General features: G+C 47.0%; 1 protein-coding gene across 4 annotated transcripts in view; it reads right to left on the bottom strand.

Annotated features, from left to right (window-relative positions):
- Positions 1 to 12387, bottom strand: part of NIN (ninein) — a 429800-nt gene that overhangs the window by 50765 nt on the left and 366648 nt on the right. The window contains exon 28 of one of the 4 annotated variants that reach the window (XM_069638958.1): positions 2892 to 3386. The exons of the other annotated variants lie outside the window; for them this stretch is intronic. Within the exon in view, the coding sequence (XP_069495059.1) occupies positions 3324 to 3386 (63 nt within the window). The 3' untranslated portion in view covers positions 2892 to 3323. Of the gene's footprint in view, positions 1 to 2891; positions 3387 to 12387 lie in introns of those variants that run through there. 4 annotated transcript variants of the gene reach the window in all.

The following is a 12387-nucleotide window of genomic DNA, read 5'->3' as shown; positions in this document are numbered from 1 at the left end:
GTGGGGCTTGTGACCTTTACGGTCTGCGGTAGACGCCGGAGTGCCCTGCGTCCCCTTCGGCGCTGATGGATCCTTCGTTCTCGACGAAGAAGAGCCGTGGGTAGTGTGTTTAGCCTTATGGGGTTTGTGTGCGTCCTTGTCGCCGGGGTGTTCATCTCCATAAGCAGGGCGTGAGCCGAGCCCGTCGGGGCCGGGGACGGACGACGAGGAGCGGGAGCGCTCCTTCTGGGGGTTCATGACTTCCGTAACGGACGTCGAGTTATCGCACTCCTCGTCACTTTCAGTAACAGCGGCAGCGGGTGAGGAAACTGACTTCGACATCGCGTAGTCCGCCCACCTCTTAACCCTACGTTCTTTAAGAGTCCTGGGTTTTAAGAGCTTGCAGGCTGCGCAGCTGTTCTCTATGTGATCGAGGGGTAAGCAACGATTACAGAGCTTGTGCTTATCTTTCCAAGTATATTTGCCCCTGCAGCGTGGGCAAAACTTAAATGGTGTCCTCTCCATAGCTGAGGCAATAATAGCTGGCGATAACAACCCCAAGGGAAAGAAAAGGGAGAAAGAAAGACATTCTCAAAGAGAAGAGACAAAGTTCTAACCCCCACTCTCCCTACTGTAAGTTGGCCGTCAAGGCCAGGCCACGTGTTCGGCAGCGCCGAAGGATCTCCTCCGCTCTTCCTCTCCGTCGAAAATCAGTTCGGCGGAGAAACAGCTTCACAGCTAACGTCGAGGGGGAGGGATCGTTATCAGTTTATATTAAGTTATGACAAAAGGACCGAGGTCCGTGGTAAGTATAGCAATGTCTCTCTAGGAGCTCCGCGAAAGGCGACCAGAAACTGGGCGGAAAAAAACAATCTGAGGGACCTCGACGCGTGAGGGATTGTGGGTACAACGCACGTCACTATAGGGATAGTGTTAGACACGCCTTGTCGACGTCCCCTTTTCGACTACGAAAAACAAAATGCAATACTCCGCAGTGACCACTGGATGTCGGACCTATGCACAGCATGTGATTCTAAGCAGATTAACAAACATCAGAAACATATTTCTGAAAAGCACCCCGTTGTTGCCTCAAAGTACACCAAGCGTGACAACTCACATGGAATGCGATCTGCCTCCACTTGGAGAAGATGTCGGGATCAGAACGACCAACTACTGGCTCTGGGGAAGACAGGAGCTGGGGCAATACAGAGAGGCCATCAAGTATGTCATGACATTGGGGGGGTTGGCAAACGCTTAATTGGTTTGCTCATGTAAGAAATTGCTCGCCCTTTTGGGTTTGTCTGATCTTTGGGACAACCCAAATAATATGGAAAGGGAAGCAAAGGCAAGGGTGAAAGCTGCTTTTGTGAGATACAAGCGAAGCAGGGCGTTAATGAAGTGCCTGGCGCTGGCCAGCAGACCATACTATCTTAATTTCAAGCCAACTACGGGTTTGGAAGAATATTTGGACGCAATAGCTCCAGCATACGCTCGTGCTCTGTATTTCAGATTTCGGTTGGGCTGCCTCGCGGTGCTGAATTATACCACTCGATGGGGCAGGAACCACAGCAGTGATTGTCCGCTCTGCGGGGCAAATATGGAAACTACTCTCCATTTCATGTGAACATGCTAAGGCCTAAAAGATCTCAGGACTAGATACTTGAATCCTTTGTTTCAGCTTTTAAACCTTTTCGTTAACTAGTGAGGCCATGCAGCTGTGTAGATCCTCTGATAATTTGAACGTAGCCCACTTTGTAGCAAAGTACATCCACAGGGCCTGGCTGAGAAGGGCTAAAGCAATGTTAAACGAGGGGTGAAATTCTATCACGGCTTGCAAGGAAAATGAAGCATGAATTTGGGTAAAAAGCATTCACATGTGTAACATCATGCCTGTTCCTCCGTTATGCGACTACGGTTGATCCTGGTGTACTGTGATTATTTTACCTACTTGCTGAGGAACCTTAGGATTGTGATTTATGCAGAGTGCTCCCAGGGATTATGTTAAACGCTTAAGGGAATTGATGTTTTTCTTTGCTATGTGGCATGCATTTTCAGTAATGGCACTCTGAGTTTGATGTATTACTGTTTTAATCTTTAACTTTTAATGTTTTATGCTTTTATGGTGATCGCTGAATAGAGTTATGTAACAACAACAAAAATGTATAAAAAAGATACATTTCAAATAAATTGCTCTGACTTTTAGATAGACAAGATATAAAATGGCTGCTTTTTATATTTGGATGCAGACCAGTTTTTCCATAAAACAGGAACATGGCTTTCACAAACAGAACCAACATTAAAGAACATATGCACTTGCTAGACAGTATGGCTTTGGTGAGTCGATTATGAAAAACAGCAAAAAGTTTAACAGGTGAATTAATGCAGGGTTTTATACAGCACGACACAGAATAGGTTGGTAAGCTGTGGTTAAAGAAAGAGGCAGTGTAATTACAGTGGGTCCCCAAAGGACAGAATCAACTTTACCACTGATAAAAAGAAAACTTGGGGAAACCAAAACTACTTTAGTTGTAAGCAGGGGGGTTGCTAGGTCTGGAAAAGACCTGGGGCTAAGCTGATGTCGGTACTGTTGGAACTGGGGGCTAGCTAGTCTTGGCTGTAGCTCCTGAGATTCTATCCGAGGCTACAACCAAAAGATCAGGGGCTTTAGCCCCCTTAGCCCCCCCCCACCTAGCAACGCCCCTGGTTGTACGTGACCTCATGATACCATGAAGTTGATGATTAAAAAGGAGGACGGTTCCACATTCCAGGGGCAGCCAATTGTGATTTTGTCCCCTACATTTTTATGGGAATCTCGAGGTAACAGCTGTTGCTTTTTGAAAGAGTTCACACACTAGCTGGGATTTCATTAGTTATACAAAAGTGCATAATCAATAAGACAAAGAAAATACCTGTGGTATTTAAAACCTCTCTTTATTTACTCTGAACATCAAATGCTCTTTCCTTTGGGAAAAATTATCATACAGTTTGTACAAATTCAGTATAAATAAAGTGTATTTTATACAAATGCCATATACAAAACGGTCCGGTTGCCTTACAGCATGCATGAAGACAAAAGGAAAAGTACATTTTTTTGTCGATGAAAAGCAAATCTCTCAAATAAATAAGTAAAATGATTTTAGACAACAAAATAAAATTATCTTTTCCCTAAAAAAATAAGGGTTCTAGACAAATAAATTAAAAAATGACCAATAATACTGCAGGCGGCTCGATAAAAAAAATGGACGCTTCAGTCATTTCTTCCCTGTGCAAACATTTCTCAGCTTATGCCAGTTTTAATTATTAGTGTCTGTTAGTGGAAGGAGGGCATTCATGCAGTTGAGCTTTCAAAGGCGCCCAATCCTCCTGTAGGAATCTGTATGCACTGCTCGCGGCTCCGGTAGTAAGGCCTATGGAAAGAAGGCAAGTAGCACACTTCACCCCGAGTCTTGCAATGTCTGCTGTTAATCATGCACTTACACCAAACACAATTAGCAAAGACAAGAACACAGCAGCACCAGCACAACAGCAAATTAAACGACACACAAAGGAATTGGGTGACAGAACAGATATAGCATATATGATAAGCACACAGACACTTTAGGGCATCTGTAAAAAAAATAAAAAAATTCTAATCATAAATAAACAAAATAAATCCCTTTTTAATCATTTAAGTATGAAAAAATAAATATGGCTTTCTGTTTACATACTTGCATATACACTGGACTTGGAGTGTTTAAGTGGGCGAGTTGTTACAAGTCAGATGGCACATTGTATAATGTCAAGATTCGACAAGGGCTTACAGGAAGTGCTCCGGTGACATGGCAGAGAACCTGGAATGGCAACATTCCACATCGGAAGTAGCACGCCTTCCTGCCTGTATTTTTGCCTGCCTACAATAAGTGCGATACAGCTTTTGCTCACAAAACAAAGGCAAACGAATACATGATATCCTTCTCAGCACTCGTTTCGACGTGTAAAGAGCAAGAGGTTTTGTACAAGTATGTTACTTATTCAAGTTCGGGATGTCAAGCAGATATGCCACCAGAATCGACAGGAAGTATGTATAACCACCTGCAGGCATGTTTTTAAAATGGTTGCAAAAAGTGTAAAGGAAATCTTACTACCTTTTGATCCATATTTCTAAACACAACACATTACTGCAGGGTAGCAAGTATGAGGGCTATTTTGACATATTATGCCATACCGGACAATTTCAAATTAATACACGTCAACCGAGAAAACCGAAGAGGAGGCGGAATCGCAATGATACACAGAGCACATCCGAGCTGCACCACTTAACCGACAGTCATGACTGAATCCATCCTCATCAAGATTTAACTCAACGGCCAAACCAACATAGTGTTTGTTCCTCCTGATCTACAGACCACCGTCCTACAACCCGAACTTTGCGACAAACCTAGCAGACTCCATTGCCATTTTTATCAACCGACCACGACAACCTAGTCATTCTGGGAGACTCCAACATTTGGTTAAAAAAAAACAAAACCTCAGCGAACTCACTCTGCACACTCCTGAAAACTCTGCACTTCAAGCAAATAGTAATTGGATCCACCCACAATGCCAGACACACCCTGGCCACAATCTTCTGCAGAGAAGGACTATGCGCGTCCACACCACCTGTACCAATGGTATGGAGCGACCATTACCCAACTACAAGCCCGCCTACTAGAGGGAAAGGAAATATTCCACGCCAGCAAGAAAAGAAACGCGAAGAACATAGACCTGGAGTCTTTAACAAACTTACTAGATTCAACCCTACCAAGCACCACAGAGCCAACCAAAAAAACCCCAGACGTAGCAGAAAAAACACTCAACACTTGGATTACCGAACCACCTGGAACCAGAAAAACCTTTCAAAGCCACACCAAGAAAGCTGGCTGCAAAATGATTCAGAGAAGAGCTGAAAAACTAAAAAAACAAAACCGAAAAATAGAAAAAACGTGGAGAGAACAGTACAACCGACAAGACAATTACCAAAGAGAGCTCAGACTATACTAATTAACAGTACTCGAAGCAACAACAAAAAAATGCTACACCACAATAATTGAATCTGCAAACAACCCACAGGAAGAACTCTTCAGAATCAGAGATTAAAAAAAAACACATACTTATCCTGCAAGAAAGCAGACATCCCGACACAAACACTGTCTGACAGCATCCTCAACCACCTAAGATCAAAAATAGAAACAATCCAACAGACCATCAACATAACCTGCGCTAATACAATCACAACTGCTGAAACACAAACTACAGCAAGACTCACCTGCCTAGAACCAATCGCTGAAGAAACCTGCTCCACACTGATCAAGGATGGCAACCATGCAGGATCTCCAAGGGACCCCTGCCACCCCAGACATCTTCAAAGAAATACTCAACCACAGAACCCCTGCAACACTTCCGAGACCTAATGAACCTGTCACTCAAAACAGGAATCGTACCAACATCTTTCAAATCAGCATACAGCAACTACAGACCGATATCCAACTTGCCCGACACAGCTAAGATCCTGAAGAACCATGTATACAAGATCCTACATAAATCCATAGAAACACAAGGAATACTCGACCAGTCACAAGTTGGCTTCAGCCCAACAAGAGGAACAGAATCAGCGCTCCTATCGATATGGAACAACATGAAAATAAAATGCAGACAACAGTGCCCAATCGGTCCTCATACTATTGGACATATCTGCGGCTTTTGACAGAATTAACCACGCAACACTAATAAAAAGACTGATGGAATGGCATACATGAATCCGCACTAAGGCGGCTTACCTCATTCCTAACACATAGAATTGAAAGAACCTACATACCACAGTTAATTTCAAACACCAACAACTTCTGCAGAGTTCCACAGGGATCCAACCTCTCTCCCTGCTTTTCAACATCTACACGTGCCCCCAGGTGAAAATCATTCGAAGCCATGGACTAACCACCTACATCTATGCAGACGACACACGACAGACGATGCAGATTATGAAAGAGACCATGACCCAGGAACAAAATAACTGCCTCAACTGGCTCACAGACATCTACAACTGGGTGACAACGAACCTCAAACTGAACCCGGCAAAAACAGAAAATATTCTTACCCACAGAAAATAATTCAACCAACCCATAACTGGACTGGCCGGCCAGCCAGCCAGCATGGGAGCACAACTGGAGACTTCCAACGTAGTCAATAACCTAGGCATATTCATGGACAAGTGTAACCGCAAGTTACTGCAATCACTAAAAAGTGCTTCTACCTCCTAAGACTACTCAGGGGACTGCTCCAATACCTCTGCTTCCCTCAGATAACCCTGACAATCATATTCCTGATACTACCAAGAATTGACTATGCAAACATCCTCTACCTAGGAATGCCGGAAAAACACACCAAGAAACTTCAAAGGGTCTGAAACACGGCAGCTAGGATTCTACTAATATTAAACAGAAGAGACCCCATCAACCCAGCTCTAAAAAGCCTTCACTGGCTACCAGTAAAAAAAAACACACATCAAATTCAAAGCCCTCTACATCGCCCACAAAGCCTTACACAGATAAGGAGCTGAATTCCTCCAGCCAAGATCAGCCGCTATCAGCCAAGATGGGTCCTAAGATCAAGCAACAACCTACAAATGGAGACAAAACAATACGGAAAAAGGAAATTCGGAGGAACAGCATTCTCAAGCCTAATTGCTGAACTTTGGAACACCATGCCCAAAGAAATCAGAACCACAGAAGACCACATCGCCTTCAGGAAACGACTCAAAACCTGGTAATTCAGCAGACAATGACAAGAACAAAAGGGAGACGACAGAAAAACATTGCAGACCAAAAGAAACACTAATGGACAAGGTTGCAGATGAACAGCAGAAGAATCAAAGTGCACCAGGGCACTGCACCTGAACCACCAACAGCCCTGTCCCACCCAACCATGCCCAAACTAGAGTGATAAGTGAAGAGCAAACTGCCCAACAACAGACCGATTTAGTGACACATCCCATATGCAATTTATTCACTAAGAAAACCAGAAAAGGTAAAAGCAGTAAAGCCTAAGCATTCCCCAAACTCGCCCAACTAGGGGCACCTAGCCAAGCATCACTTCCTCTATATATTTTAAGACCAACCACACACCCATTCAGCAGTCAACCACACAACAGGGCCACACCGCACTGCCAAGATAAACCCGAACAAATAACCGGAAACAACCAATCTTCTGCCACCAAACACACTGGGGAAGTCAGCTTCCAGGGTCAGTAGAGGAGGCAAGATTGGCCGACTAACAACAACCAAGAACGTTGGTAGATATCATTGAGCGGCAACCAAAGGCACACGCCAGAGGCATCATCAAGCCAACCAACCTACTAACCTATCTCCCCCTTCCTGCTCCTCCAACATAACACATGCCACTACACACGACTAGGAGCTAGCATTACTACACAAACACACAGAGAATTAATCTAATGCTCACAACCTAACATACCTCTGAAATTCCTGAAACACTAGAGAAAACACCCCTGCACATAGTCCATATTCCGTGGACTCTACACAGATACATACTGACATTCTATATTGAACACCTAACAGCTTTCCGTGACTCGGGACCCTTGTGGCTACAACTAACCAGTGTTCAGGACCACAAGCCCACCATAACATCACATGACGCACACATCCAACACAAATACCAGCACACATACAAGGTACTGAGTCGTACCTATACGGTTACAACACACAGGGCCTCCCGGGCCAACTCCTGCAGGCAAGACAACACTCACAAATGCCAGTTCCTCCTGGTTTTGAACCTATCCTATCAGCCTATCAACACCAACACACCCAGTCCTCTTCTCTTGCAGAGCCACGTGAGCACCTGTAAACTGCCCAGGGGTGGTAGCGGTGCGTGGTATAAAACATAACATCAAATAATTCCCTGCCATAATGAAAAGGAACAAGTTACTTATGTGTAACTCTTGTTCTCCAGCATGGGTCTTGCATAGATTCACATGCTCATGAATATTCCCAGTCGTCAGGCTGGAAATCCTTGGTTAAATTAAAACAGTTTATCTTTCAGCTAAAAACTGCTTGTCCCATCTATAGCCTATCAGTGTCAATTTGGGTCATACTGCCCCCGCTGATGACACTTGTCCTACTAAGCTCGACCCCTGGTGGCCATCTTTAGATCTGGTAGCACACGTAAAGTGGCAGTATGAACCAAGAAGCGCCAGAGAGGGTAAGGAGGGAGGGTTTGCATTTGATTTCATGCAAGACCCATGCTGGAGAATAAGAGTTAAGGTTAAGTAACATGTGCCTTCTCCTGCATGGGGTCTTGCATAGATTCACATGCTCATGAACACGATTACACAGAAGTACATAAACATAACCATGGGAGGTGGCAAGGCTCACAGAAGCAATACACTTACCCCTGGAACAGACTCGCCTCAAACAAACCGGTTGCGCAGCACTGCTTGGCCGACCCAGGACTCTTCCCTGGAATCCCTGTCGACACATTAGAATCTTGTGATGGTTCGGGTACATGTCCATGTAGCAGTCCTGTCGAGCAGGGGAACACCAGAGAGAAACGCTGTCATCGCTGCAATGGCTCTGGTGGAATGAGATCTCAGGCGGTCCAGAAGCAATGCAAGATACAGCCGGAGAGCAACCTGGAGATGGAAGCCTTAGACAGGGCCTTCCCATGTCGTACAGGTCCAAAATTGATGTAACTTTAAGAAGTCTTTCGAAAGTCCTTCATGCGTGGAATGTAAAACTTCAGGGTACGTGCAACGTCCAGAGAATGCAACGTCCTTTCAGCAGGCAAAGACAATTTGCAAAGAAAACTGGTAAAACCAAAGGCTTGTTTAGATGAAAGTCCGACTGAACCTTTGGCTTGAAGGAAGGATGAGTTTGCAGAACTAACTTTGCTGAGTGGAAGGTCAAATATGGAGGCTTACAGGAGAGAGCCTGCATCTGCCCAACCTGCCTGGCCGAGGGGATTGCCACAAGGCGGTCTTCCAGAACCTTCAAAGAGGCTGATGCATAGGTTCAAACTGAGGCCCCCGTTTAGACAGCATCACAAATCAGCTCCCACCCGGAGGCCGGCGCCCTCACCGGATGAAACTTTCTGAAGAGGCCCATGAGGAACTCCTTACCCAGCCTGTACGACCACAGGGAGAGCTTGCCTGGAGTCCGGGTGTACTGGGATATGGCAGCCAGGTGGAACTTGATAGACACGTGGGCAAGGCCCCCCTTTGGCCAGTGAGAGCAGGTATGGGAGAAGCTGTAGCACTGTCACACATAGCCGAGAAATCATCTGTGGCAGGCACCACACGGTAAAGCGCTTCCACTTGTGTTTGTAGCAAGCAAGCTTAGAGGGGGACCTGGCCTTGGCTACAATTTCCTTGCATTCCAAAGGCAGCAAGTAGCGTCCAAATTCAAGGGCTGAAGGAGACAGGCCATGAGGCTCAGAGACGCTGGGTCATGGTGCAGGATTGACCCTCCTCCTCTGCAGAGGAGTTCCGGAAGTGAAGGCAGTTTGATGGGTAGGACCACTGACAGATGGGGAAGGTCCAAGTACCAAATCTACCTGGGCCATGCCGGTGCAATGAGGATCATATTGCAGCAGCGGCATCGGAGTGTGTTGTTCACACGTAGAAACAGTGGAAGCGGTAGAAAAGGGTACATGAAGAGGCCCTCCCAAGGGAATGAGTAGGCATCCCCCATACTCCTTGGCTGAGTATATCTGCTGGCAGACTTTTGACACTTGGCGTTGGTCGCAAAGAGGTCGATTTTAGGGAGACCCCACTCGGTGAAGAGAAGAGACAAGATACTTGTGCTTGCTGAAACTCCGATGCATGGCAGGAATGCAGCTGCCTGCTGAGAGTCTGCGATGGTGTTCTGGACGCCTGCCATGTGAAATAGGATGAGGAACATGCGTTGAGCAATAGCCCAGTGCCACAGGGAGAGTGTGCCCCGCCCTGCTTCCTGATGTAATCATGGTGGTGGTGTTGTCCATGAAGACCTGCACCACCTTCCCCTGGAGCTGAGGCTGAAAAGACCTGAGGGCCCAGAAGACTGGCCAGAGTTCCAGGACATTGATGTGCAACTTATTTTCCTCTGGGAGCCAGAGCCTCCTGGTGCGAGAATGTCCTGTGTGGGCCCCCCAACCCTCTAGGGAGGCATTGGTTGTGACTGTTGCCTTATACATAGGGACCTGAAATGGAGAGTGCTGCAACACATGAAGACAGACTGACCACCACTGCAGGGCTTGACAGAATGCCCGATTGAGGGCGATCTCGTCGGTCCACATGCCTGTATTGCAGGGACTTGGACAGGACTGTTGCAATGAGAGCTTTCGATAGCCTCTGGACCTTTCCCAGGATGGCCTTGACCCTCTCTTCTGAGGGAGTAGCTAGACACAAGAATGTGTTAAGTTGGGCACCCAGGAATAGTGTGTTCTGAAATGGCACCATGCAGGACTTTTGATAGTTGATCAAGAATCCTAGTGAAGTCAGGATCTGGATGGTCTGCGGTGTGCTGGATTACCAGCGTGTGAGAGTAGGATTGGATGAGCCAATCGTCCAGGTATGGGTAGACATGGATCCCTTTACAGTGCAGATGTGCTGGCACTGGGGCAAAGCATTTGGTGAATACACTCTGGGCCAATTTCAGACCGAAGGGCAGGGCACTCAATTGGTAATGCCACCCCTGAACAAAGAAACGCAGGAACTTTCAGTGTTTGCGATGAATGGAGATGTGGAAGTAAGCATCTTCCAAATCGAGGGTCGCCAGGAATCTCCTTTCTCCAGCTGGTCAAGCACGTGTTGCAACATGACCACCCAGAACCTTTGGGACTTGAGGAAGTTGTTGAGTCGTCGCAAGCCTAGGATTGGTCACTACCCTCCTGACTTCTTCCTTACAAGAAAATATCTGGAGTACACTCTGGAGCCCAAGGGATATTGGTTCTTTTGCCCCTTTGCTTAGCATGGCTTGAACCCCCCGTTAGCAGCTGTGCCATGTGCAGTTCTTGTTGCATGACAGGAGGAATCCGAGGGCATTTGTCCTGGAATTTCAAAGCATACCCCTGTTGAAGGACATTGAGCACCCATTTGCCTGAGGAGATCTTACGCCACTGATCGACAAATTGCGATAGCCGTCCTCCCACTGGGGTACAGAAGTGGGGGTGCGGGTGCTGGGCCGGTTCAGGTCTGCTTTGGTGTCTGCATCCTGGATGGGGGGCCACGACACTGAGTGCAACAGCCGTAGCTCTGGGAGTGTCCCCTATAAGACTCCTGGGCAGTGGAACGGGAGGGCTGACGATAAGAGGAGGTGAAACCAATCGATGCCCTCGAGTCTCTTCTTTTGGAGGAGCGAAAGGACAGCCTCCTCTACTGCAGGGTGCCCAGAGAATGCGCCGCCTCAGTGTCAGTCTTTATGGCCTGTAGAGTGTCACTGATCGCCTTTCCAAAACAAGTTGTCGCCATTGAACTGCATGTCAATTAACTTGGTCTGGACATACGTGCTAAAGTTGGTGTCCTTGAGCCAACCCTGGCGAAAGAGGGCCACACCACTGCCGTAGTTTACAATGTCAAGGGCAACAGTGATTGCATGGTCGGAAATCACCCCCCCCCCTTCGTGAAACAGGGCTAGGGCTTCAGCCTTATCGCCACGGAGGAAGTTGAGGATGGGCCCCAACGTATACCACAACTCCCTGTTGTACCTTGACAGGATGGCAAGGGAGTCGGTGGCTTTGAATGCTGATGCTGCTGTCGCGATAATGAGATTTCCTGCTGCATCCAGCTTTTTTTCCCCTCTTGGTCCGGAGGAACCATAGACAAAAAGATGGGTTGGAAGACTTCTTCATAGTGGCGGTCGAGACCACAGAGTCTGGTTAGGGCTGGGACCTGAGGCACCTAGGGGCCAAATCTGGAACTAGGTACTCCTTCTCTTACCCACCTCTTTTCACAGGAGTGGTACTAGGGCCCTTCATGACAGCCAGGCCATCCTCCCATATGTCCTCCAATAGGGGAACTGAGACAATGGTCTTCTTGGAGGACTTGCGTCATTCGAAAAGGAAAGCCTATTTTTTCCTTGGGTACTAGGATGAACAGCTTGGCAGCCCGAGATGATATGGAGTAGAACGACCCGATCTCATCCGGCTCAGAGGCACATCGACATCAGGAGGTTCCCCATCTGCGGGAACGTAATCATCAAACTCATCTGTATGTATACCAGTTGTGGCGGTATCCGTATCAGTGTGCATCTGAACTGCTTCCTCCGCCACAGGGGGCAGTGCCACCGATAATGGCCGAGGAGTAACAGGTGTCTTATGAGGGGGTGGCATCTGAGAATGCCACAGAGAGCTCCTTGCTGGAACAGGGGTGGCAGCAATGGGCAGTCGCTGCTGTATTTC

The sequence above is a fragment of the Ambystoma mexicanum genome, chromosome 14 (genome assembly GCF_040938575.1).
Source record: "Ambystoma mexicanum isolate Mex_15411 chromosome 14, UKY_AmexF1_1, whole genome shotgun sequence".
Classification (NCBI taxonomy): Eukaryota; Metazoa; Chordata; class Amphibia; order Caudata; family Ambystomatidae; genus Ambystoma; species Ambystoma mexicanum.
This window is presented reverse-complemented; position numbering and strand designations above follow the sequence as displayed.